This window comes from Hyperoodon ampullatus (assembly GCF_949752795.1).
Source record: "Hyperoodon ampullatus genome assembly, chromosome: 5".
NCBI classification, from domain to species: domain Eukaryota; kingdom Metazoa; phylum Chordata; class Mammalia; order Artiodactyla; family Ziphiidae; genus Hyperoodon; species Hyperoodon ampullatus.
In genome coordinates this window covers 94,014,722-94,041,356 of record NC_136918.1, presented here as the reverse complement: position 1 = coordinate 94,041,356, position 26,635 = coordinate 94,014,722, and the positions used below count along the sequence as shown (strand labels likewise).

General features: G+C 36.3%; 1 protein-coding gene across 2 annotated transcripts in view; it reads left to right on the top strand.

Moving 5' to 3' along the window:
- Positions 1-26,008, top strand: part of ALCAM (activated leukocyte cell adhesion molecule) — a gene marked incomplete at both ends in the record, with an annotated part of 204,408 nt that extends 178,400 nt beyond the window's left edge. For both annotated transcript variants that reach the window (XM_079705015.1, XM_079705014.1), the window contains one exon: positions 25,921-26,008. In XM_079705015.1, coding sequence (XP_079561141.1) covers positions 25,921-26,008 — 88 coding nt within the window. The remainder of the gene's footprint in view (positions 1-25,920) is intronic.
- Positions 26,009-26,635: the final 627 nt, after the last annotated feature.

The following is a 26,635-nucleotide window of genomic DNA, read 5'->3' as shown; positions in this document are numbered from 1 at the left end:
CACCCAAAGGGCAGAGCCATTCATGGCCTTGCCCTCTCCTACTACATGTGAACTGAAACATTTCCAGAGGAAAGAGATAGCATCAAAACATAATGTTTTCAATTTTTATCTCTTCTAGCTGTCTGTATGTATGCATTTCACTTTATTTTTTTTTAATTTCATGTGTTTGGTTTAATTATTGTTTCAAAGGTGAAGGGAAATCCTGTTCCTCAAGCATCTGCCTCTGCCCAGGCTGTGTTAGCACATTACCCACCTAAAGGAAACACTTTGAATGATGATGCTGAATACATGCCAGTGGCATCCTGCTTTCATGCATATTCAGTACTGTTACATTTATTTTGATCCACTAATATTTTACATAATGGTGGTTCCCATATTTACTATTGCCCAAGTGAAAGCCATTTTCTATTTTTCACTGAGGACATTAGGAAATCTATTTGAATGGAGAGTTTCTTTGGAGAGTCTTAGAAATGCTAAGGATATCAAATTGAAACTTGTAATAAGTCCAACTATTTATTCTTCTTTGTTTCCTTCCTCAAACCCAGAAATTGCTGACAACTGTCTTTCTAAGATGCAGTGGTTAGAGCCCTCCTCTCCTCCTCTAGCTCTTTATTAAGCTTGGCCCAGGAGGAAACTTACTTTGCTGAGAGCTGTGACCAGGGAAGAAAGAAAAATAACTATTCTCATGGGTATGATCCTAATTACCTGCACAGGTATCAACGGCTGGTTTGCTGAAAGTGGCAATTCCACACCGCCAGGGTCCCAGTCTTAAATACCCATAGTCCTGGTGCCCTTCTGTGCTGTGTCCCAGCCAAGCTATAAATTAGAAATCGCAGAAAATGCCCCTCTAAACGAGGAAGTGATAATAATTCCTCATGTTGCCTCTGAGTTTTCAAATTTGTTATACATATGCCTACACTTGGGAAACCTAAAGTCTTATGAACTCTTTCATGTGTGAATTATTTTACATGGGTATTGTTTTTATTTTCCAAATATACATTTCTGTTATAACACTTTATGCATCTTTTCAAATGACACCACATTCCAAGATTGTGATGTACTGGTTATGTCTGCAACTCCTATTCTCCTTCACTTTTCCTATCTCCTTCATCCCCCTCTAACCTATTTGTTAGTTGAGATATAATTAACATATAACAATGTATAAATCTAAGGTTTACAACATGTTGATTTGATACATTTATATATTGCAATATGATTTCTACTGTAGCATTAGCAACACCTCCATCCAGTCTCTTAGCAACTCTGAAGCATTAAAATAAAGGCACACTTAGAAGACACCACTAGATTAGTTCCCTACTTCCTTTCAAGGAGATCTAGAAACAAGTTTATGGTACTGGGGAAAATCTCACAAAAAAAGTTTAAGAATCTTCTAAAAAGTTATTTAAAAGCAACTTGAACCCTTAATAGCCCTGCACTTACAGAAATAACACAGAAGGGGAGTTGAGAGCGAGGACTGAACTCCCTTTGGCCACTCAGTAGCTATGTGGCCTGGGCAGCTATCCATTACTCACCATCAGTTTTGTGAGTCCCTGTCACCTGCTGGGGGCTTTCACATACACTATACATTTATCCTCACACCAGCCCTGTGAGTAGATCCTATTGTCCCCTATTTACAGAAGAGCAAGCATCTTAAGAGGAGGGACTTGTCCAGGGACTTGCAGCTAAGACTTGACACATGAGGATGAGAACCCAGACTCACTGACCCCAAGGTCAAGACTCTTCTCTCTGCCTCACTAATTAGAGAGTCTTCCAATATTAATTTATTGTGATTCTATTATTTAAATTTTATCTCATTTTAAAGTTATAAAAAAAGCTGACTGATTGAGAACATTTAAGCCAAACAACTGTAACAATTTTTATTTTAACCCAAGTGCTCATTCTTTATAAATGCCTTAACCTCATCCCTCAAATCAGTTGACTGAAAAAAAAATGTTGACTGAAAATATTGCTAAAGGGAATGGTTTAAATAAATTTTTGTTCTATTCCAGTAGTAGATGGAAATCTAACCTGCTTTCAAATCTCTGAACTTTCCCCAAATTAAAAAGGACACTTCCATAAAATTATATTATTCTTACCACATCAATATCAAAACTGAGCCCAAAAATAATCAGAATAATTTTTAGAGGCTTTTCCCTGCAAGAGAGAGTAGACTCTCAGTAACAAAAATGGAGAAATTCATTAAAAATTCCAAGTAAATCTTATATACATAGACTCAGTGAATACCCCTTCCCCCAGCAGCAACACTATTTTTATTTCTATTTAGTACATTTCACAGTGTTTAACACTTAGCTTATTTGTATAACTTGGCACATGGCTGGGAAGCCAGACGGCTGGAGCTTGAATCCTGGTTTTGCTACTTGCTAACTCTGTGACCACAAGCAAGTTTATTAGTCTCAATGTAAAACACAGATATCCTAAGGCTAAATAAATTTAATACCTATGCAGCACTTAGAACAGTGCCTGGCATATTAAGGCATTATAAGAGTGTTAGCAGTTATGATTTTGGAGAGTGAGATTAAGAAAAGAAGGGAGATTGTTTTTACTTTTGTAACTTTAAAATAAGAAAAATATCAGTTTGAAGTTACTCAGCTCTTATTCTACAAATATGTTTCATGCTGCTCTTAACATACCCTTTTTTGTAATGCCAGACTGAGAGCAGTGATTCTTAGCCTGATTTTACCTGACAGATATGCTGAAAGATATTATGATTTGCCCTGAATACCACAACTTCCTTCGAGGGAATTCTAGTCACTCCCTTCCTCTGAATACCTCCTTTTACTTGATAGAATTTGATAAAATCACAGAAACTACTTTTCATCCCCAGACAAATACTAAATCCACCTAGAAAGTAAATAGTATTGGAAATGGAAAAGGTATCCAGATTCTCATTGTACTTTTTGCCTAGTTCTTTCAATCCCTGGCCATAAGGATCATGCTTTAGCTTTTCGCTGTATAATGTTTTTATATTAAGGTAAAACTTGCTTACATTAAATATGCAATTAAATCTGTTTTGATAAGTTTATACACCTTTGTAACCATTACTCCAGTCATGATATAGAGCATCCCATCACCTCAGAAAGTTCCCTTGGAATTCCTTCCTGTCCAGCCCTGCCATCCTTTTTCCCTTAGGCAACCACTATGCTGATTATTACCACCAGAGATTATGTTTTCTTAATCTGGAACCTAATATAAATGGAACTATACAGAATGTACTCGTATCTGGCTTCTTTCCTTTAACACAGTGTTTCTGAGATATCAATACATGTATTAATGATTTAATTGTTTAGAATTGCTGAGTAGTGGTCCGTTGTTAGAATATATCACATTATTTTAATCCATTCTCTTATCTATGGACACTTGGATAATTTCCAGCCAGTATGGGCTGTCATGAATAATATGGCTAAAACCAACTTTCTATACAAGCATTTTTCGTGGGCATATGTTTTCATTCTCCTGGGCAAATACCTAGAAATGGAACTGCTAGGTTGTAGGGTAGATACTTGTTCATGAGAAATTGCCAAACAGCTTTCTCAAAGTAGTTGTCCTATTTGCAGCCCCACCAGCAATATATAAAGTTTCAGTTCTTTTACATCTTTGCATAAATTTGGTGGTGTTGTTCTGTTTAATTTTAGCCATTCTAGGAGGTGTGAAATGATACCTAATTTTGGTCTTAACTTGCATTTCCCTGAGACCTAATGATTTTAAGCTCCATGTACTTATCGGTTAGCTTCTTTTGTGCAGCGACTATTCAAATCTTTTGCCTATGATTTTATTGTTATTTGTCTTATGTAATTGCTCTGTAAGGGTTCTTTACATATTCTATATCAAAAACCTTTGTTATATATTGTAAATATGTTGTCGAAGTCTGTGGCTTGATTATTTTTTCCTTCATGCTGTCTTTTGACGAGAAGTTTTTAATTATGATGAATAACAACTTACCAATTTTTTCCTATTATATTTACTGCTTTTCATGTCCACTCTACAAAATCTTTGCTTATTCCAAAGTGGCAAAGATATTTTTCTATGTCTTTTTCTAGAAATTTTATAGTTTTACATTTGAGTATATATCTGCTATTTTGTGTGTGGTGCAAGATAAAGTTAGTTTATTTGCTTGTTTTATGCTATATATATATATATATAGCATATACATATCAAGTCATTCTAGCACCATTGGTTAAAAAAACTTCCTTTTGGCCTTGGCACATTTGTCATCCTCATCCTCCTCCTCTTCCTCATAATAGTCCTTCAACTTTGATGTTCTGCTTGTGTTAGTAATTTTATATCTTTGTGTTTCCATATAAACTTGAGCAACTTGTTACTTTCTACACCCCCCCCCCAATTTTTAAAGCTTTGTGGGACTATGGTTGCTTTGAATTTCTAGATAAGTTTGGGTATACTTAACATCTTAAAAATATTTAGTCTTCCAAACCATGACCACCCTCTATATCTCCATTAACTTAAATATTTTCCATTTTTTCTTAGCAATATTTTATAAATTTTAATGTAGACATTTGATATGTCTTATAAAGTTCATTCTTATGTTTTATGTACTTTGCAGCTATTATAAATGCAATTATTCTGTGAGTTTTATTTTCCATTTTTATATTAATATATAGAAATATAATTAATTTTTGCTGTTGAAATGCATCTTCCTAAATTCACTTGTTCTGTTAGTTGTTCTGTGAATCCCTTAAGATTTCTATGTAAACAATCATTTTATCTGCAAATAGAAATAATGTTACTTCTTTTCTTCCATTTCATATGCTTTTTATTTATTTTTTTTTTTGCCCTCATAGAGATTTTCAATACAATGTTGAATAGAAATGTGGAGAGCAGACATCTTTACATATTCTCAATCTTAGAGGTTGAATTGTTCAATATTTGCCATTATGTATGATATTAGCTGTACGTTTTTCATATTTGCCTACTCAGAGTTAGTTAAGGGTAGTGTCCTCCAGACTGCCATGTCTGCCCAAGACTTCTGACTCCAGCTGCAAGGAGTTAGGGTCCAAATACATAGTTAGAGAGAAGAGTTCACATAAGACTACCCTCATTTCTGCTATCAAGTTTGGGGTTTTGCAAAACCACCCTCAGGCTTGATAATTTGCTAGAATACTCACAGAACTCATGGTTATATTCATTACAAGTAAAGAATACATTAAAATTGACTAAGAGAAGAGAAGTGCAGGGCAGAGTCTGGGAGGATTCTAAATGTGAAGTTTCCTTTGTCCTCAGGGACCTATTACTCTACTGGCCTCAATGAGTGGCAAAAGCATGGAGTATTGCTGATCTGAGAAGCTCACCTGAACTTTGGTGTCCACAGTTTTTGTTGAGACTTCATTACATGGGCATGATTGATTGATTAATTAACCATGTGGTTGAACTCAATCTCCAGCCTCTCCCTTCCCCAGATGTCAGGCTGATATCAAATGGCCCAAAGCCCCCACCCTAAACTGTATGATTGTTCTTTCAGGTGTGGCCAGTCTCCACCCCAAGATGATTGGGTGTTGATGGCCCTGCCCTGAGACATCTCCTCAGCATAAACTATCAGGTGTGATCCAAGAAGCCCACCACAAATAAGAAAGCCACTCCTATCACTCAAAAAATTCTAAATATTTAGAGATTATCTCCCAGGAACTGAGCATGAAGGCCAGACCTCTCTTTGGGCAAGGCCAAATTCCTTCCTACACAAAGTCCTTTAACAGGTTGAAGAAATTTTTTAGTATTCTTAGATTACTAAGAGTTTCTATTGCAAATCATTGTTGCATTTTCTCAAATGCCATTTCTATATCTACATCTATATTATATTCTATCTATATATACATTATTTCTAAAAATAATCGTATTGTTTTCTCATGTTTTTTATTCTGATACAATGGTCAGTTACATTGATTGATGATTGAATATTAAGCCAATCTTGCATTCCTGGAAAAAATCCCACTCTATTATGATGTATCATAATTTATATATATATTGATGGATAGTATTTGCCAATGTTTCATTAAGGATTTTTTTGTCTACATTCATGAGGAATATTGTTCTGTAATTTTCTTAATTTATGTTTTGTTCCTTTATCATACATCAGTTCAGTCTTTTTAGGGAGCTTTCAATTTTCTTGATGATTTCAAATAACTAACTTTTTGCTTTGTTTTTGTTTCTATTGCTTATTTTCAATTAAAAAATCTTTTTGCTCTTGTCATTACTATTTTCTTTCTTCTAGTTATTTAGAGTTTGACTTGATCTTCTTTCTCTAATTTCATGAAGTAAATAAAAAATTTAGATCACTGATGTTAGCATTTCTTTTTTTATAACTTAAGCTTTTAAACATTTAATCTCCCTCTCAGCAATGGGTTAGCTGCATTCCACAAATTTCAATATGTTGTATTTTCATATTTACTCAGTTCAAAATATTTTTATATTCCTCTTGTGATTTCTACTTTGGAGCCATGTAACTAGAACTCTATTAACTTCAAAACATTTCTCATCTAATTCCGTTTTGTTCAGACAGCCTAGTCTGTATGCTTTTAGTCTTTTGAATGCATTGAGTTTTTTTTTTTTTTTTTTTTTTTGGCCTAGCACGCAGGCATGCAGTATTTCCAGGTGGATGCTCCTCAACACTTGAAAAAACTTATATGGTGGCTGATGGGTAGAGTGTTCTATAGTATATTATGTTAAAGTAGATAATAGTTGGTTTAAATCCTCTTATTCTTATAGATTTTTTTCAAATTATATGAAATCACTTCACATATAATGCATTGATAAGAAGGTTACAAGCATACACTTCCAGTACTAGAGTTAGCCCAGTACTAGTTACTTCATTATGATCATGCTTACTGAATTTTAGTCCATTTACCCTATCAGCTACTGAGAATGATCTGTTAAATTCTCTAAGATTGTATATTTGGCTATTTCTCCCTTTAGTTCTGTCACTTTTTGCTTTAGGCTTTCATTAGGAACATACACTAACAATTGTTGTGACCTGCTTATGTATTGAACCTGTTATAATTATTAAATGTCTCCCGTTATGGTTGTAATATTCCTTGTGTTGAATTTTACATTGCCAGATATTAATATAGCCATACTGTTTTCATATGCTTATGGGGTACATGTGTATCTTTTTCTATCCTTTTATTTTCAGTTATCTCTTTATATTTAAAGTGCATCTCACATACAGAGAGACTGATCAAACTATGAGTCCCAGGCTGCTGCTTAATTTTGTAAATAAAGTTTTATGGTAGCACAGCTGTGCCCATTTCTTTACATGTTACCTGTGTTGTTTTATGCTGCAAAGCCAGAAGAGTTGAAACAAATCCATGTGGCCTGCAAGACTAAGATATTTACTATTTGGACCTTTCAGAAAAAATCTTAACCCCTTGTATAGAGCATGTAGTTGAGTCTTGATTGTTTATTATAGTCTGACAATTTTTACTTTATAATTGGAGGATTTAACCAAGTCACATTTTACTTAATTATTGATATATTTACATTTAAGACCACCAGCTCCCTATTTGTTTTCTAGTTGTCCTCTGTTTCTCTTTTCCTGCCTTCTTTTGAGACACTCCAATAAGTTTTAGTGTTACATTTTAATTTATCTACTGGCCTTTTAACTATATGTCTTTGTATTCTTTTATTGTGGTTGCTCTAGGAATTTCAATAAGACAGTTTATAACAGTCAACTTATGTAATAATCTAAAACCCCAAAACATTATAACTTCATTTATCCTCCTCCATATAATTGTAGTGTGAGGTTTATAATATATGCAGTTGTAATGGATATGACAACAAGAGCAAAAACGATGGAAGAGGTTAAATGAAAATACAGTTTTTCAAAGGTCATATATAATGCTATATATATAGCATTAAACTGTCGGTTGTCTTTGTAAAAAAATTTTAATAGTATTTTATATTTTAGCACATATATAATCTATATTCATTCTTTCTTATATATCTGAGTTTCCATCTAGTATCATTTTCCTTCAACCAAAGAACTTTCTTTAATACTTCTTTTAGCACAGGTCTGCTAGTGATAATTTTTCCCAGTTTTCTTTTATTCAATTTAACATGTCTTTATTTTGCTTTTGATTAAAATATATTTTTACTAGATATAAAATTCTAGTTTGAGAGGTTTTTTCCAGCATTTTTAAGACGTTGAATTAACTTTGTTATGCATTGTTTTCTTGATGAGACATCAGCTGCTTTTCATGTCATTGTTCCCCTGAACAAATTTTCTACGGCTACTTTCAAATCATTGTCTTTATATTTGCTTTCATTTACTTTCAGTATGATGTAATTAGATGTGTTTTTCTTTTTATCATTCCTCCTTGGAGCTGCTGACCATTTTGGATGCAAGTTAATGGACATCAACAAATCTAGGAATATTTTTCATTGTTTCTTCAAATATATTTTATGCCCCAATTCTCTTTTGCTTCTCCTACTGGGACTCCAATTACACATTTGTTAGATTGCTCACTATTGTCCCACAGGTCACTCAGGATCTGCTTCTTTTATTTCTATTATTTTTCTCTCAATTTTTTAGAATATATAATTTATATTTTTTGTCCTTATGTTCAATGAGGCTTTATTCTGCACCTCCAATCTGGTAATAAGATAATTTAGTGAATTGTTAATTTCCAATATTGTAGTTTTAAGTTGTAGAATGACTTTCGTTTACATTTTCAGTACTGAGATTTATATCTGTTCTCTCATCGTTACCTTACTTTTCTTTAAGTCATTGAACATGTTATGTAATACTGATTAAAAGTTCTTAACTGTTATTTCCAAAGTCTCTATTATCCAAGGACATTCTCTGGACTTTGTGTTACATTATTTTACTCTTCATTTTTATGTGTGGTAACTTCTTGTTCATAACTATTCTTTGTTTGGTGATACGTTGTAGAGATCCTAGGTTCTACTGTATAGGCTAAAGGATATGGATTGTTTTTCCAATTTTCTTTGATCATGTCACGGTTACTTTTACATTTTATATTTCACATCTGTCAGGGTGAATGCTGAATCTTGACACATAGTCTTTACTACGTTTTTCTGGGATTTCAATAGAAAGATTGACATGATTGCCAATAACTCCTGGCTTGGTTAGGTTCAACTACAAACTCTGTCTCCTCTGTGTGGGTAACAGCTAAAATCTATGTCACGTTTTTAAGCTTTCCAGGTGTTGCTTTCTTCTGGGCTACATGAAATTTCTTCCACACGTGCAATTTAGAGATCATTTGTGTAGTTTATACACAAATCTGGGCTCCTCACCACACTTTGGCTCTCTCCTTTTTTGAGATTTTATTACACTTGATTTCAAGGTTTAGTTCTAGTTAGCCTATGCCTCTGCACATGGGAGATGCCCTCAGAGGAAAACTTATGCAAAAGTAGAGCTCATCCAGTATAGGGGTCAACTTTCCTTCAGTTCCTAATTTCTTCTTGTTCCTCTCAAGTACAGCCATATAGCTTATTCTGTATTTTCCTGAGAGCTTATAATGTTATAAATGTAAGGATTGACAAAATAGAAGTGGGTTGTTTTTTTAATCATTACAATTACAAGAGCTTCTAATAGTCCATGCTTTATTTTATTTATTTATTTTTTTTATTTTTGAATTTTATTTTATTTATTTATTTTTTTTTTATTAGTTTCTGCTTTATAACAAAGTGAATCAGTCATACATATACATCTGTTCCCACATCCCCTCCCTCATGCATCTCCCTCCCTCCCACCCTCCCCATCCCACCCCTCCAGGCGGTCACAAAGCGCCGAGCTGATCTCCCTGTGCTCTGCGGCTGCTTCCCACTATCTATCTACCTTACGTTTGGTAGTGTATATATGTCCATGCCTCTCTTTCCCTTTGTCACAGCTTACCCTTCCCCTTCCCCATATCCTCAAGTCCATTCTCAAGTAGGTCTGTGTCTTTATTCCCGTTTTACCCCTAGGTTCTTCATGACATTTTTTTTTTTTTTAATTCCATATATATGTGTTAGCATACGGTATTTGTCTTTCTCTTTCTGACTTACTTCACTCTGTATGACAGACTCTAGGTCTATCCACCTCATTACAAATAGCTCAGTTTAGTTTCTTTTTATGGCTGAGTAATATTCCATTGTATATATGTGCCACATCTTCTTTATCCATTCATCCGATGATGGACACTTAGGTTGTTTCCAGCTCCGGGCTATTGTGAATAGAGCTGCAATGAACATTTTGGTACATGTCTCTTTTTGAATTATGGTTTTCTCAGGGTATATGCCTAGTAGTGGGATTGCTGGGTCATATGGTAGTTCTATTTTTAGTTTTTTAAGGAACCTCCATACTGTTCTCCACAGTGGCTGTACCAATTCACATTCCCACCAGCAGTGCAAGAGTGTTCCCTTTTCTCCACACCCTCTCCAGCATTTATTGTTTCTAGATTTCTTGATGATGGCCATTCTGACTGGTGTGAGATGATATCTCATTGTAGTTTTGATTTGCATTTCTCTAATGATTAATGATGTTGAGCATTCTTTCATGTGTTTGTTGGCAGTCTGTATATCTTCTTTGGAGAAATGCCTATTTAAGTCTTCTGCCCATTTTTGGATTGGGTTGTTTGTTTTTTTGCTATTGAGCTGCATGAGCTGTTTATAAATTTTGGAGATTAATCCTTTGTCAGTTGCTTCATTTGCAAATATTTTCTCCCATTCTGAGGGTTGTCTTTTGGTCTTGTTTATGGTTTCCTTTGCTGTGCAAAAGCTTTGAAGTTTCATTAGGTCCCATTTGTTTATCTTTGTTTTTATTTCCATTTCTCTAGGAGGTGGGTCCAAAAGGATCTTGCTGTGATTTATGTCATAGAGTGTTCTACCTATGTTTTCCTCTAAGAGTTTGATAGTTTCTGGCCTTACATTTAGGTCTTTAATCCATTTTGAGCTTATTTTTGTGTATGGTGTTAGGGAATGATCTAATCTCATACTTTTACATGTCCCTGTCCAGTTTTCCCAGCACCACTTATTGAAGAGGCTGTCCTTTCTCCACTGTACATTCCTGCCTCCTTTATCAAAGATAAGTTGGCCATATGTGCGTGGGTTTATCTCTGGGCTTTCTATCCTGATCCACTGATCTATCTTTCTGTTTTTATGCCAGTACCACACTGTCTTAATTACTGTAGCTTTGTAGTATAGTCTGAAGTCAGGGAGCCTGATTCCTCCAGCTCCGTTTTTCGTTCTCAAGATTGCTTTGGCTATTCGGGGTCTTTTGTTTTTCCAAACAAATTTTGAAATTTTTTGTTCTACTTCTGTGAAAAATGCCAGTGGTAGTTTGATAGGGATTGCATTGAATCTGTAGATTGCTTTGGGTAGTAGAGTCATTTTCCCAATATTGATTCTTCCAATCCAGGAGCATGGTATATCTCTCCATCTATTTATATCATCTTTAATTTCTTTCATCAGTGTCTTATAATTTTCTGCATACAGGTCTTTTGTCTCCTTAGGTAGGTTTATTCCTAGATATTTTATTCTTTTTGTTGCAATGGTAAATGGGAGTGTTTTCTTGATTTCATTTTCAGATTTTTCATCATTAGTGTACAGGAATGCCAGAGATTTCTGTGCATTAATTTTGTATCCTGCTACTTTACCAAATTCATTGATTAGCTCTAGTAGTTTTTCGGTAGCATCTTTAGGATTCTCTATGTATAGTATCATGTCATCTGCAAACAGTGACAGCTTTACTTCTTCTTTTCCAATTTGGATTCCTTTTATTTCCTTTTCTTCTCTGATTGCTGTGGCTAAAACTTCCAAAACTATGTTGAATAAGAGTGGTGAGAGTGGGCAGCCTTGTCTTGTTCCTGATCTTAGTGGAAATGGTTTCAGTTTTTCACCATTGAGGACAATGTTGGCTGTGGGTTTGTCATATATGGCCTTTATTATGTTGAGGAAAGTTCCCTCTATGCCTACTTTCTGCAGGGTTTTTATCATAAATGGGTGTTGAATTTTGTCGAAAGCTTTCTCTGCATCTATTGAGATGATCATATGGTTTTTCTCCTTCAACTTGTTAATATGGTGTATCACATTGATTGATTTGCTTATATTGAAGAATCCTTGCATTCCTGGAATAAACCCCACTTGATCATGGTGTATGATCCTTTTAATGTGCTGTTGGATTCTGTTTGCTAGTATTTTGTTGAGGATTTTTGCATCTATGTTCATCAGTGATATTGGCCTGTAGTTTTCTTTCTTTGTGACATCCTTGCCTGGTTTTGGTATCAAGGTGATGGTGGCCTCGTAGAATGAGTTTGGGAGTGTTCCTTCCTCTGATATTGTTTGGAAGAGTTTGAGAAGGATGGGTGTTAGCTCTTCTCTAAATGTTTGATAGAATTCGCCTGTGAAGCCATCTGGTCCTGGGCTTTTGTTTGATGGAAGATTTTTAATCACAGTTTCAATTTCAGTGCTTGTGATTGGTCTATTCATATTTTCTATTTCTTCCTGAGTCAGTCTTGGTAGGTTGTGCATTTCTAAGAATTTGTCCATTTCTTCCAGGTTGTCCATTTTATTGGCATAGAGTTGCTTATAGTAATCTCTCATGATCTTTTGTATTTCTGCAGTGTCAGTTGTTACTTCTCCTTTTTCATTTCTAATTCTACTGATTTGAGTCTTCTCCCTTCTTTTCTTGATGAGTCTGGCTAATGGTTTGTCAATTTTGTTTATCTTCTCAAAGAACCAGCTTTTAGTTTGGCTGATCTTTGCTATCGTTTCCTTCATTTCTTTTTCATTTATTTCTGATCTGATCTTTATGATTTCTTTCCTTCTGCTAACTTTGGGGGTTTTTTGTTCTTCTTTCTCTAATTGCTTTAGGTGCAGGGTCAGGTTGTTTACTCGAAATGTTTCCTGTTTCTTAAGGTGGGATTGTATTGCTATAAACTTCCCCCTTAGAACTGCTTTTGCTGCGTCCCATAGGTTTTGGGTCGTCGTGTCTCCATTGCCATTTGTTTCTAAGTATTTCTTAATTTCCTCTTTGATTTCTTCAGTGATCACTTCATTATTTAGTAGTGTATTGTTTAGCCTCCATGTGTTTGTATTTTTTACAGATCTTTTCCTGTAATTGATGTCTAGTCTCATAGCATTGTGGTCGGAAAAGATACTTGATACAATTTCAATTTTCTTAAATTTACCAAGGCTTGATTTGTGACCCAAGATATGATCTATCCTGGAGAATGTTCCATGAGCACTTGAGAAAAATGTGTATTCTGTTGTTTTTGGGTGGAATATCCTATAAATATCAATTAAGTCCATCTTGTTTAATGTATCATTTAAAGCTTGTGTTTCCTTATTTATTTTCATTTTGGATGATCTGTCCATTGGTGAAAGTGGGGTGTTAAAGTCCCCTACTATGATTGTGTTACTGTCGATTTCCCCTTTTATGGCTGTTAGTATTTGCCTTATGTATTGAGGTGCTCCTATGTTGGGTGCATAAATATTTACAATTGTTATATCTTCTTCTTGGATCGATCCCTTTATCGTTATGTAGTGTCCTTCTTTGTCTCTTCTAATAGTCTTTATTTTAAAGTCTATTTTGTCTGATATAAGAATTGCTACTCCAGCTTTCTTTTGATTTCCATTTGCATGGAATATCTTTTTCCATCCCCTTACTTTCAGTCTGTATGTGTCTCTAGGTCTGAAGTGGGTCTCTTGTAGACAGCATATATATGGGTCTTGTTTTTGTATCCATTCAGCCACTCTGTGTCTTTTGGTGGGAGCATTTAGTCCATTTACATTTAAGGTAATTATTGATATGTATGTTCCTATTCCCATTTCCTTAATGGCTTTGGGTTCGTTATTGTAGGTATAGTCCTTCTGTTGTGTTTCTTGCCTAGAGAAGTTCCTTTAGCATTTGTTGTAAAGCTGGTTTGGTGGTGCTGAACTCTCTCAGCTTTTGCTTGTCTGTAAACGTTTTAATTTCTCCATCAAATCTGAATGAGATCCTTGCTGGGTAGAGTAATCTTGGTTGCAGGTTTCTCTCCTTCATCACTTTAATTATGTCCTGCCACTCCCTTCTGGCTTGTAGAGTTTCTGCTGAGAGATCAGCTGTTAACCTGATGGGGATTCCCTTGTGTGTTATTTGTTGTTTTTCCCTTGCTGCTTTTAATATGATTTCTTTGTGTTTAATTTTTGACAGTTTGATTAATATGTGTCTTGGCGTATTTCTTCTTGGATTTATTCTGTATGGGACTCTCTGTGCCTCCTGGACTTGATTAACTATTTCCTTTCCCATATTAGGGAAGTTTTCAACTATAATCTCTTCAAATATTTTCTCAGTCCCTTTCTTTTTCTCTTCTTCTTCTGGAACCCCTATAATTCGAATGTTGGTGCGTTTAATGTTGTCCCAGAGGTCTCTGAGACTGTCCTCTGTTCTTTTCATTCTTTTTTCTTTATTTTGCTCTGCATCAGTTATTTCCACTATTTTATCTTCCACCTCACTTATCCGTTCTTCTGCCTCAGTTATTCTGCTATTGATCCCATCTAGAGTATTTTTCATTTCATTTATTGTGTTTTTAATCGATGCTTGATTCATCTTTAGTTCTTCTAGGTCCTTGTTAACTGTTTCTTGCATATTGTCTATTCTATTTCCAAGATTTTGGATCTGGGAGATAGAATCTTGGATCAGCTTTACTATCATTATTCTGAATTCTTTTTCAGGTAGACTGCCTATTACCTCTTCATTTGTTAGGTCTGGTAGGTTTTTATCTTGCTCCTTCACCTGCTGTGTGTTTTTCTGTCTTCTCATTTTGCTTATGTTACTGTGTTTGGGGTCTCCTTTTTGCAGGCTGCAGATTCGTAGTTCCCGTTGTTTTTGGTGTCTGTCCCCCGTGGCTAAGGTTGTTTCAGTAGGTTGTGTAGGCTTCCTGGTGGGGGGGACTAATGCCTGTGTTCTGGTGGTTGAAGCTCGATCTTGTCTTTCTGGTGGACAGGTCCACGTCTGGTGGTGTGTTTTGGGGTGCCTGTGGCCTTATTATGTTTTTAGGTATCCTCTCTGCTAATGGGTGGGGTTGTGTTCCTGCCTTGCTAGTTGCTTGGCATAGGGTGACCAGCACTGTAGCTTGCTGGTCGTTGACTGAAGCTGGGTGCTGGTGTTGAGATGGAGATCCCTGGGAGATTTTCGCTGCTTGATATTATGTGGAGCTGGGAGGTCTCTTGTGGACCCGTGTCCTGAAGTTGGCTCTCCCACTTCAGAGGCACAGCACTAACTCCTGGCTGCAGCACCAAGAGCCTTTCATCCACCCGGCTCAGAATAACAGTGAGAAAAAGTAGAAAGAAATAATTAGTAGAAGAAAGAAAGAGAGATTGAAAGAAAGGAAGAAGGGAAGTAAGGAAGGAAGGAAGGAAGAAAGAAAGAAAGGAGGGAGGGAGGAAGGATGGAAAGAAAGGAAAGAAAGGAGGGAGGGAGGGAGGAATGAAAGCAAAAGGAAGAGTGAATGGAAGAAGAGAGGGAGGGAGGGAGGAAGGAAAGAAAGAAAGAAAGACAGGAGCGAGGGAGGGAGGAAGGAAAGAAAAAGAAAGTGGAAAGAAGAAGGGTGGGAGGGAGGGAGGGATGGAGGAAAGAAAAAGAAAGAAGGAAAGGAGGAGCGGAGGGAGGGAGGGAGGAAGGGAAGGGAGGAAAAAAAGAAAGAGCAGGTAAAGTAAAATAGAATAAAGTATGAAATATAGTAGCGTTATTAAAATTAAAAAGTAATTATTGAAAAAAAAACACGGACCGAAAGAACCCTGGGACATATGGTGGAAGCAAAGCTATACAGAGAGAATCTTACACAGAAGATTACACATACACATTCACAAAAAGAGAGCAGGGGGAAAAATCAAAAATCTTGCTCTCCAAGTCCACCTCCTCGATTTGGGATAATTCGTTGTAAAAAGAGGAAAAGGGCGAAAAGTCTGAAATCTTGCTAAGTCCACCTCCTTAATTTGAGATAATTCGTTGTAAAAAGAGGAAAAAAAAGGGGGGGGAAAGTCTTAAATCTTGTCCTCAAGGTCCACTTCCTCAATTTGGGATGATTCGCTGTCCATTCATGCACTCCACAGACGCAGGGCACATCAAATGGACCGTGGAGCTTTAATCCGCTGCCTCGGAGGCTGCACAGAGAGATTTCCCTGTCTCTGCTCTCACAGCTCCCGGGTCTCAGCCTTGGACCTGGCCCCGCCTCTGCGCGTAGGTCGCCGGAGGGCGTCCGTTCTTCGCTCAGACAGGACGGGTTTAAAGGAGCCGCTGATTCGGGGGCTCTGGCTCACTCAGGCAGAGGGGAGGGAGGGGAATGCCCTCTCCTCGCGCACCAGGCAACAAAAGGGAAAAAAGTCTCTTGCCTCTCCGGTAGCTCCAGACCCTTTCCCCGGACTCCCTCCGGGCTAGCACTAACCCCTTCAGGGTCTCTTCCTGCCGCCAGCCCCAGACCTCTCCCTGCGCTCCGACTGAAAGCCGATACCCGAGCCTCAGCTCCCAGCCCCGCCCGCCCTGGCGGCCGAGCAGACAAGTCTCTCGGGCTGGTGTGTGCCTGAGGGCACCGATCCTCTGTGCCAAAATCTCTCTGCTTTGCCCTCCACACCCCTGTTGCTGTGCTCTCCTCCGCTACTCCGAAGCTTTCCCCCTCCGCCACCTGCAGTCTCCGCCCTCGAAGGGGCTTGTAGTGTGTAGAAACCTTCCCTCCTTCACGGCTCCCTCCCACTGGTGCAGGTCCCGTCCATATCTTATTGTCTCTGTTTATTCTTTTTTTCTTTTGACCTACCCAGGTATGTGGGGAGTTTCTTGCCTTTTGGGGGGTCTGAGGTCTTCTGTCAGCGTTCAGTAGGTGTTCTGTTGGAGTTGTTCCACGTGTAGATGAATTTCTGATGTATCTGTGGGGAGGAAGGTGATCTCCGCGTCTTACTCTTCCGCCATCTTCCTCCGGCTCCCCCGAAAAGAGCTATTTTATTTATTTTTATACAGCAGGTTCTTATTAGTCATCAGTTTTATACACATCAGTGTATACATGTCAATCCCAATCACCCAATTCATCACGCCCCACCCCCACCCCCATGCAACTTTCCCCCCTTGGTGTCCATAGGTTTGTTCTCTACATCTGTGTCTAAATTTTTGCCCTGCAAACCGGTTCATCTGTACCATTTCTCTAGGTTCCACATATATGCGTTAATATACGATATTTGTTTTTCTCTTTCTGACTTACTTCACTCTGCATGACAGTCTCTAGATCCATCCACATCTCAACAAATGACCCAATTTCGTTCCTTTTTATGGCTGAGTAATATACCATTGTATATATGTACCACATCTTCTTTATCCATTCATCTGTAGATGGGCATTTAGGTTGCTTCCATGACCTGACTACTGTAAATACTGCTGCAATGAATATTGGGGTATATGTGTCTTTTTGAATTATGGTTTTCTCTGGGTATATGCCGAGTAGTGGTATTGCTGGGTCATATAGTAATTCTATTACTACTTTTTTAAGAAACCTCCATACTGTTCTCCATAGTGGCTGTATCAATTTACATTCCCACTAACAGTGCAAGAGGGTTCCCTTTTCTCCACACCCTTTCCAGCATTTGTTGTTTTTAGATTTTCTGATGATGCCCATTCTAACTGGTGTGAAGTGATAACTCATTGTAGTTTTGATTTGCAATTCTCTAATAATTAGTGACGTTGAGCAGCTTTTCATGTGCTTCATGGCCATCTGTATGTCTTCTTTGGAGAAATGTCTATTTAGGTCTTCTGCCCATTTTTGGATTGGGTTGTTTGTTTTTTTATTATTGAGCTGCATGAGCTATCTATATATTTTGGAGATTAACCCTTTGTCCGATGATTCATTTGCAAATATTTTCTCCCATTCTGAGGGTTGTCTTTTCTTCTTGGTTATGGTTTCCTTTGCTGTGCAAAAGTTTTGAAGATTCATTAGGTCGATTTGTTTATTTTTGTTTTTATTTCCATTACATTAGGAGGTGGATCAAAAAAGACTTACCATAATTTATGTCAAAGAGTGTTCTTCCTATGTTTTCCTCTGAGAGTTTTATAGTGTCTGGTCTTACATTTAGGTCTCTGATCCATTTTGAGTTTCTTTTTGTGTACGGTGTTAGGGAGTGTTCTAATTTCATTCTCTTACATGTAGCTGTCCAGTTTTCCCAGCACCACTTATTGAAGAGAATGTCTTTTCTCCATTGTATATCTTTGCCTCCTTTGTCATAGACTAGTTGACCATAGGTGCATGGATTTATCTCTGAGCTTTCTATCTTGTTCCATTGATCTATGTTTCTGTTTTTGTGCCAGTACCATATTGTCTTGATTACTGTAGCTTTGTAGTATAGTCTGAAGTCAGGGAGTCTGATTTCTCCAGCTCCGTTTTTTTCTCTCAAGACTGCTTTGGCTATTCGGGGTCTTTTGTGTTTCCATATAAATTTTAAGATTATTTGTTCTAGTTCCATAAAAAATGCCATTGTTAATTTGATAGGAATTTCATTGAATCTGTAGATTGCTTTGGGTAGTATAGTCATTTTCACAATATTGACTCTTCCAATCCAAGAACATGGTATATCTCTCCATCTGTTGGTATCATCTTTAATTGCTTTCATCAGTGTCTTATCATTTTCTGCATATGGGTCTTTGTCTCCCTAGGTAGGTTTATTCCTAGATATTTTATTCTTTTTGTTGCAATGGTAAATGGGAGTGTTTCCTTAATTTCTCTTTCAGATTTTTCATCATTAGTGTATAGGAATGCAAGAGATTTCTGTGCATTAATTTTGTATCCTGCAACTTTATCAAATTCATTGATTAGCTCTAGTAGTTTTCTGGTGGCATCTTTAGGGTTCTCTGTGTATATTATCATGTCATCTGCAAACAATGACAGTTTTATTTCTTCTTTTCCAGTTTCTATTCATTTTATTTCTTTTTCTTCTCTGATTGCCGTGGCTAGGACTTCCAAAACTATGTTGAATAATAGTGGTGAGAGTGGACATCCTTGTCTTGTTCCTGATCTTAAAAGAAATGCTTTCAATTTTTCACCATTGAGAATGATGTTTGTTGTAGGTTTGTCATACATGGCCTTTATTATGTTGAGGTAGGTTCCCTCTATGCCCACTTTCTGGAGAGTGTTTATCAGAAATGAGTGTTGAATTTTGTCAAAAGCTTTTCCTGCATCTATTGAGGTGATCATATGGTTTTTATTCTTCAATTTGTGAATATGGTGTATCACATTGATTGATTTTTGCATATTGAAGAATCCTTGCATCCCTGGGATAACTCCCACTTGATCATGGTGTATGATCCTTTTAATGTGTTGTTGGATTCTGTTTGCTAGTATTTTGTTGAGGATTGTTGCATCTATATTCCTCAGTGATATTGGTCTGTAATTTTCTTTTTTTGTAGTACCTTTGTCTGGTTTTGGTATCAGGGTAATGGTGGCCTCATAGAATGAGTTTGGGAGTTTTCCTTCCTCTGCAATTTTTTGGAAGAGTTTGAGAAGGATGGGTGTTAGCTCATCTCTAAATGTTTGATAGAATTCACCTGTGAAGCCATGTGGTCCTGGCTTCTGTTTGTTGGAAGATTTTTAATCACAGTGTCAATTTCATTACTTGTGATTGGTCTGTTCATATTTTCTATTTCTTCCTGGTTCAGTCTTGGAAGGTTGCACCTTTCTAAGAATTTGTCCATTTCTTCCAGGTTGTCCATTTTATTGGCATAGAGTTGCTTGTAGTAGTCTCTCAGGATGATTTGTATTTCTCTGATGTGTGTTGTATCTTCTCCTTTTTCATTTCTAATTTTATTGATTTGAGTCCTCTCCCTCTTTTTCTTGATGATTCTGGCTAATGGTTTATCACTTTTGTTTATCTTCTCAAAGAACCAGCTTTTAGTTTTATTGATCTTTCCTATTGCTTTCTTTGTCTCTATTTCATTTATTTCTGCTCTGATCTTTATGATTTCTTTCCTTCCGCTAATTTTGGGTTTTGTTTGTTTTTCTTTCTCTAGTTCCTTTAGGTGTAAGGTTAGATATTTTAGTTGATATTTTTCTTGTTTCTTGAGGTACGCTTTTATAGCTATAAACTTCCCTCTTAGAACTCCTTTGCTGCATCCCATAGGTTTTGGATCATCGTGTTTTCATTGTCTTTTGTCTCTAGGTATTTTTTGATTTCCTCTTTGATTTCTTCAGTGATCTCTTTCTTATTTAGTAACGTATTGTTTAGCCTCCATGTGTCTGTGTTTTTTATGTTTTTTTCTCTGTAATTCATTTCTAATCTCATAGCATTGTGGTCAGAAAATATGATATGTACCTATGTACCTTGATATGATTTTAATATTCTTAAGCTTACTGAGGCTTGACTTGTGACCCAAGATGTGATCTATCCTGGAGAATGTTCCATGCGCACTTGAGAAGGAAGTGTAATCTGCTGTTTTTGGATGGAATATCCTATAAATATCAATTATATCTATCTGGTCTATTGTGTCATTTAAACCTTCTGTTTCCTTATTTATTTTCATTTTGGATGATCTGTTCATTGGTGTAAGTGAGGCGTTAAAGTACCCCACTATTATTTTGATACTTTCAATTTCCTCTTTTATAGCTCTTAGCAGTTGTGTTATGTATTGAGGTGCTCCTATGGTGGGTGCATGTATATTTATAATTGTTATATCTTTTTGTTGGATTGATCCCTTGATCGTTACAAAGTATCCTTCCTTGTCTCTTGTAACATTCTATATTTTAAAGTCTATTTTATCTGATATGAGTATTGCTACTCCAGCTTTCTTTTGATTTCCATTTGCATGGAATATCTTTTTCCATCCCCTCACTTTCAGTCTGTATGTGTCCCTATGTCTGAAGTGGGTCTCTTGGAGACAGCATATATATGGGTCTTGTTTTTGTATCCATTCAGCAAGCCTGTGTCTTTTGGTTGGAGCATTTAATCCATTCACATTTAAGGTAATTATCGATATGTATGTTCCTATGACCATTTTCTTAATTGTTTTGTGTTTGTTTTTGTAGGTCCTTTTCTTCTCTTGTGTTTCCCACTTAGAGAAGTTCCTTTAGCATTTGTTGTATAGCTGTTTTGGTGGTACTGCATTCTCTTAGCTTTTGCTTGTCTGTAAAGCTTTTGGTTTCTCCATCGAATCTGAATGAGATCCTTACCAGGGAGAGTAATCTTGGTTGTAGGTTCTTCCCTTTCATCACTTGAAGTATATCATGCCACTCCCTTCTGGCTTGTAGAGTTTCTGCTGAGAAATCAGCTGTTAACCTTATGGGAGTTCCCTTGTATATTATTTGTTGTTTTTCCCTTGCTGCTTTCGATAATTTTTCTTTGTCTTTAATTTTTGCCAATTTGATTACTATGTGTCTCGGCATGTTTCTCCTTGGGTTTATCCTGTATGGGACTCTCTGAGCTTCCTGGACTTGGGTGGCTATTTCCTTTCCCATGTTAGGGAGGCTTTTGACTATAATCTCTTCAAATATTTTCTCTGGTCCTTTCTCTCTCTCTTCTCCTTCTGGGACCCCTATAATGTGAATGTTGTTGCATTTAATGTTGTGTTAGACGTCTCTTAGGCTGTCTTTACTTCTTTTCATTCTGTTTTCTTTATTCTGTTCCACAGCAGTGAATTCCACCATTCTGTCTTCCAGGTCACTTATCCGTTCTTCTGCCTCAGTTATTGTGCTATTGATTCCTTCTAGTATAGTTTTCATTTCAGTTTTCGTATTGTTCATCTCTGTTTGTTTGTTCTTTCATTCTAGGTCTTTCTTAAGCGTTTCTTGCATCTTCTCCATCTTTGCCTGCATTCTTTTTCCAAGGTCCTGGATCATCTTCACTATTATTATTCTGAATTCTTTTTCTGGAAGGTGCCTATCCCTACTTCATTTAATTGTTTTTCTGGGGTTTTATCTTGTTCCTTCGTCTGGTGCATAGCCCTCTGCCTTTTCATCTTGTCTATCTTTTTGTGAATGTGGTTTTTGTTGCACAGGCTGCAGGATTGTAGTTCTTGCTTCTGCTGTCTGCCCTCTTGTGGATGAGGGTATCTAAGAGGCTTGTGCAAGTTTCCTAATGGGAGGGACTGGTCCGTGCTTTATTTTTACATTGTGAAAATATTATGTCCTCAAACTTATTGTAACTTCCTTCTTCCCATACTGGTCCAAGTAGGTTGAAAAAAAAACACAGTTGCAAAATTGATTTATTACATTGCTAAATTTATTTTATTTTATTTTATTTTTATGCTTAAACAACATTGACTCTTTTATCTGTCTCTCTCTCTACTGGCTCCCTGCAATTTTGAATTTTTACTTTGGAGGAAAGAATAGTATTTAATGAAGTGAGTTTGAAAGAATAAAAGAGAAAGAGAGGGAGTGAAAAGAAAAGTAGAGAGAAAAGGAATGAAGAAAAAGTCAGGGAGATGAGAGGAGGCAAGGAAAATAAAAGAAAATGGCTTTGAGAATCATGTAGTTTTCCTTGATTGCCACAATATCTTACTGATATATGAAAATTACAGTTATTATTATATATTAGGATATATAGGTGCTACTAGAATAATCAAGGTACATATTTATGCATATAATTTTGTGCAGTTTTACCTGAAAACATTAGAGTAAGACGTCACTCAAGTTCTGTCATTTCAATGTAGTATTTTCTCTATTTTACCTATCTGTAAAAAAGCAGCTGGGTCTGTATTGACTTCATATTGCTGAACACTAATATCATAAGGAGCAGTAAAAGGGAATAGATGTAAACTGTAATAAGATCAGTTAGTTCAATGCAGGAAAAGAAATATCTTTTGGATGCCTACCATATTCAGACAGTAAGATATAATAAAACATGGTCCTTATTATCAAGGAGCTTACACTTAACTCAAGGAGACTAAAGAGATTGGCCACATTTGAAGTGTCATGGGACAGATGGCTGGAGATCTGGGTAGAGACTCACTGAATGGAAGAGTTGGATCTCTCTGTGTTTACGGTCTGAAGAAAGCAAAACATGCCAGAGTCTCAATCAGAAACTTGAGAGGGCCATGACTTAGGAGTAGGGACAAACCAGATGTAGACTGAGTCTTACTAAAACTGCAACTGAGCTTCAGACCCTATCTGCTCACCTATCCGCAGTAAAGGGGTGACCTTATGTGATGGAAAATAACATCATATGTAATCTCTTCTGTTATTTTATATATGGTGTCATGCAAAAAAAAAGGACTAGATAAGCAAAGAGTCAAGAAAATATAATCAATAATCAAGAGTAAAAATAGACAAGCAGATCTATGCATTTGGGTATTGTAGTTAACAGGCAAGGATACTAAAATAACTATAAATAAGATATTGAAAGGGGAAGAAAAGATGACCAAAGGAGATGAATGGAATAGAAAATAGAAATGTACTTTAAAATATTTAAAAATCAAATTGACATTTTAGACTTGAAAAAGTTAATATCAAAAAATAGGTCTTTGGGGACTTCCCTCATGGCACAGTGGTTAGGTATCTGCCTTCCAATGCAGGAGAGCCAGGTTGGAGCCCTGGTGTGGGAGCATCCCACATGCCACGGAGCAACTGGGCCCATGCGCCACAGCTGCTGAGCCTGCGTCCTAGAGCCCACGAGCCACAACTACTGAGCCCCCGCATGCCACAGCTGCTGCGGCCCACACGCCTAGAGCCCATGCACTGCAGCAAAGAGTGGCCCCTTCTTGCCACAACTAGAGAAAGCCTGTGCACAGCAACGAAAACCCAATGCAGCCATAAATAAATATATAAATAAAAGGCTTGACCTTTTAAAACAAATCTTAAAAAAAAATAGGTCTTTGGTGGATAAATTTAAAAGCAGACTGGCTACAGCAGAACACAAGAGAAGTAAACTGTAATACAGATCAATAGAAAACGTCCAAGTTGAAGCACAGAGAGGAAAAAGAATAGATAAGACACATAAGAGCATGAGAGACATGTGGGACACACACAAAAGATCTAATTTATGTATAAGTGAAATCCCAGAAAGAATAAAGAGCAAAAATGTCTGTCACCAGTAAAATAGATAAATAAGCCCAATAACAAGCTATACAGCAATGAAAATAAACAACCTACAACTACATGCAACATTATATATGAATGTCACAAACATAAAGTTGAGTTTAAATAAAAGGCAGACAGAAATGAATACATGTGGTATGATTCCATTTATAACAAGTTATAAAGCCAGGTAAAATCATTCTGTGAGATATCAGGATTATAGTAACCTTTGGGGAAGTAGAAGTGACTGGAAGGGAGTATAATGGGGGATTTCTTCATCTGCAACTATTTTGACTCTTGAACTAGGTACTAGTTACATTCATGCACCCAGTTTTTGAAAATTCATTGAACTGTACTCTTATGATAGGTACATTATCTTGTATGGATATTATTGAGGTTACTAAGATTTTATTCGTTACTAGTTAAGTAACTTATTAGCAAAAGAGACTAGACCTCAAATGATCTGTGGTATATATATATATATATAATGTGATATATATAATGTAGATGGCATATATACCTTTATTTTATACATGTAAATTCATATATATATATATAAATATACTGTCACATATTATAGGACTCAATCATGTTGGCAGGGTTTGAGGTTGCTCTCCTGCTTATGAATCAATTTAGAAGGCTGTAGTTTAAGCTAAATTAAGAATTTTAAAATCACAAATTAAGTTAAATTTAAGCTAAATATAATGAATGTCTCAGTATGAATGAGCCATATGTCTTTATCTCACTTGGACATAAATCATACACAGTTACACACTATTAACACTATGACACTCTTAACACTATCACACTATTAAGTTGTGATTCTTAGCAAATGAGTTAAGGAGTTCTATTTAAAGCATAGAAATACTTTTAGGGAAAAGTGGAGTTTTCTACCCTAGCTTCCTTAACCAAGAGACACATCTGGTACTATATAATTTTTATATAAAAGTAGAAGTATTACTAGGAATTATATAGCAATAATAATTTGAAGTACCATATCACTGTGATTCCCCTTATGTGCATATAACAAGGAGAGAGTTAGGGAATAAAGGAGGAATGGAAGGAAGGAAGAGAGAGGAAGAGAGAGGGGAGGGAGGGAGGAAGGAAGGAGGGAAGGAAATAGTACACTCTTGGAAATACAGTTATGATTTCTCTCAAGTGGTCACAAAACCAAGGAATTTAGCTGTGTGTTTAAGAAAACCTGATTTCAGCTCTTAAAAGAGAGAATCTAGTAGTTGTGTGTAACCCTGGAAGCCACTAGGGCAGTGGTTCTCAAACTTTACATGCAGCTGGACCACTAGGAGGTCTTTTGTTTATCATAGATTGCAGGCCCCATCCCCAGAGTTTCTTTTACATGCTTCTATGGTGGGGTCTCAGAATTTTCACTTCTGTCACGTTCCCAGGGGCTGCTGATACTGCTGGTCTGGGGCCACAATTTGAGAACTACAACATTAGAGCTGCCTTAGCTTCTGCTAAGATACAGGACATTTGGTTCAACATGGATGCATAATAGGGAATGCAGAAACTGAAAGCCCCTAATGAAACTTCTTCAGAAAATTTTTGCAGGATGCATTTTCCCAGAACGAAAATTTTGACTATCAAATGATAATAATTACTTCCCGGAAAGTAGAAAGAAAATCAACCCAGGCAAAAACATGATGCAACTAAGTATGTATAGTGTGTGTTCAAAATAACTGACTTCTTTTTCTCTTAGCATACATTTAATGCAACCCTACAACCAAGGTAATTTCAGTGGAATGTGTTCTGTTACCAATCAAGGCTCACAGATGTGAAATTGTTTGTCCTAGGGATTTACGTGTATTCGATGTATAACATTTGCTTTTCAAAGATACATTAATGTGAACCCTAAAATTAAAAATAAGAAAGGTTAAATATGTGAGTGTCAATGTGATAATGTTTAATTCTCTCATAGGACTGCATCAAAACATGTAAACAAGGATCTTGGTAATCTGGAAGAAAACAAAAAGTTAGAAGAAAACAATCACAAAACAGAAGCCTAAGAGAGAAACTGTTCCACTTGTTGTCCAGGTGGGTAGGCTGTCTGAGGTTTATAGAAATAATTCCCAGGGAAGTATGAAACATCCTAGAGATGAAAGGGAAAGCCATGACATTAAGATGCCTTATAATTACAGCTTTCAAACAGGAAGAGAGTTTTTCAAAAGGAAACTTTGGTTACTCAGAAAGGTGTTCTCAGAAGTATGGAATCTCAACAGACTCCTCATCCTCTGAATAAAAATCATTATCCTCAGAATAATTGAAATCAATTTTGAGATTTTAACATTCAATGAACATTTTTTATTTTAATGCCAAAAATTTTGCTGAGTGCAAAAATCTTAATTTTATAAATTGATATTTTGATTAGATGAGAAGCAATTCTCATACTTTATTTTTAAAAGCAATTATGAGAATAATTTTAAAATATAAAAAATTTAATCCAAGGATTTAATATACTTAAAAGTGTCAGCATATTTATACAGCCATCTCTCAAATCATTCTAATGAAAAGACTAACAAATTTGTGTGTGTGTACACACACACTTTTCCAAATAGTGTATATATTATATATGTGTGTATGTATCTATATGTGCATATATATGTGTGTGTATTATGTATATATCAATATAATAT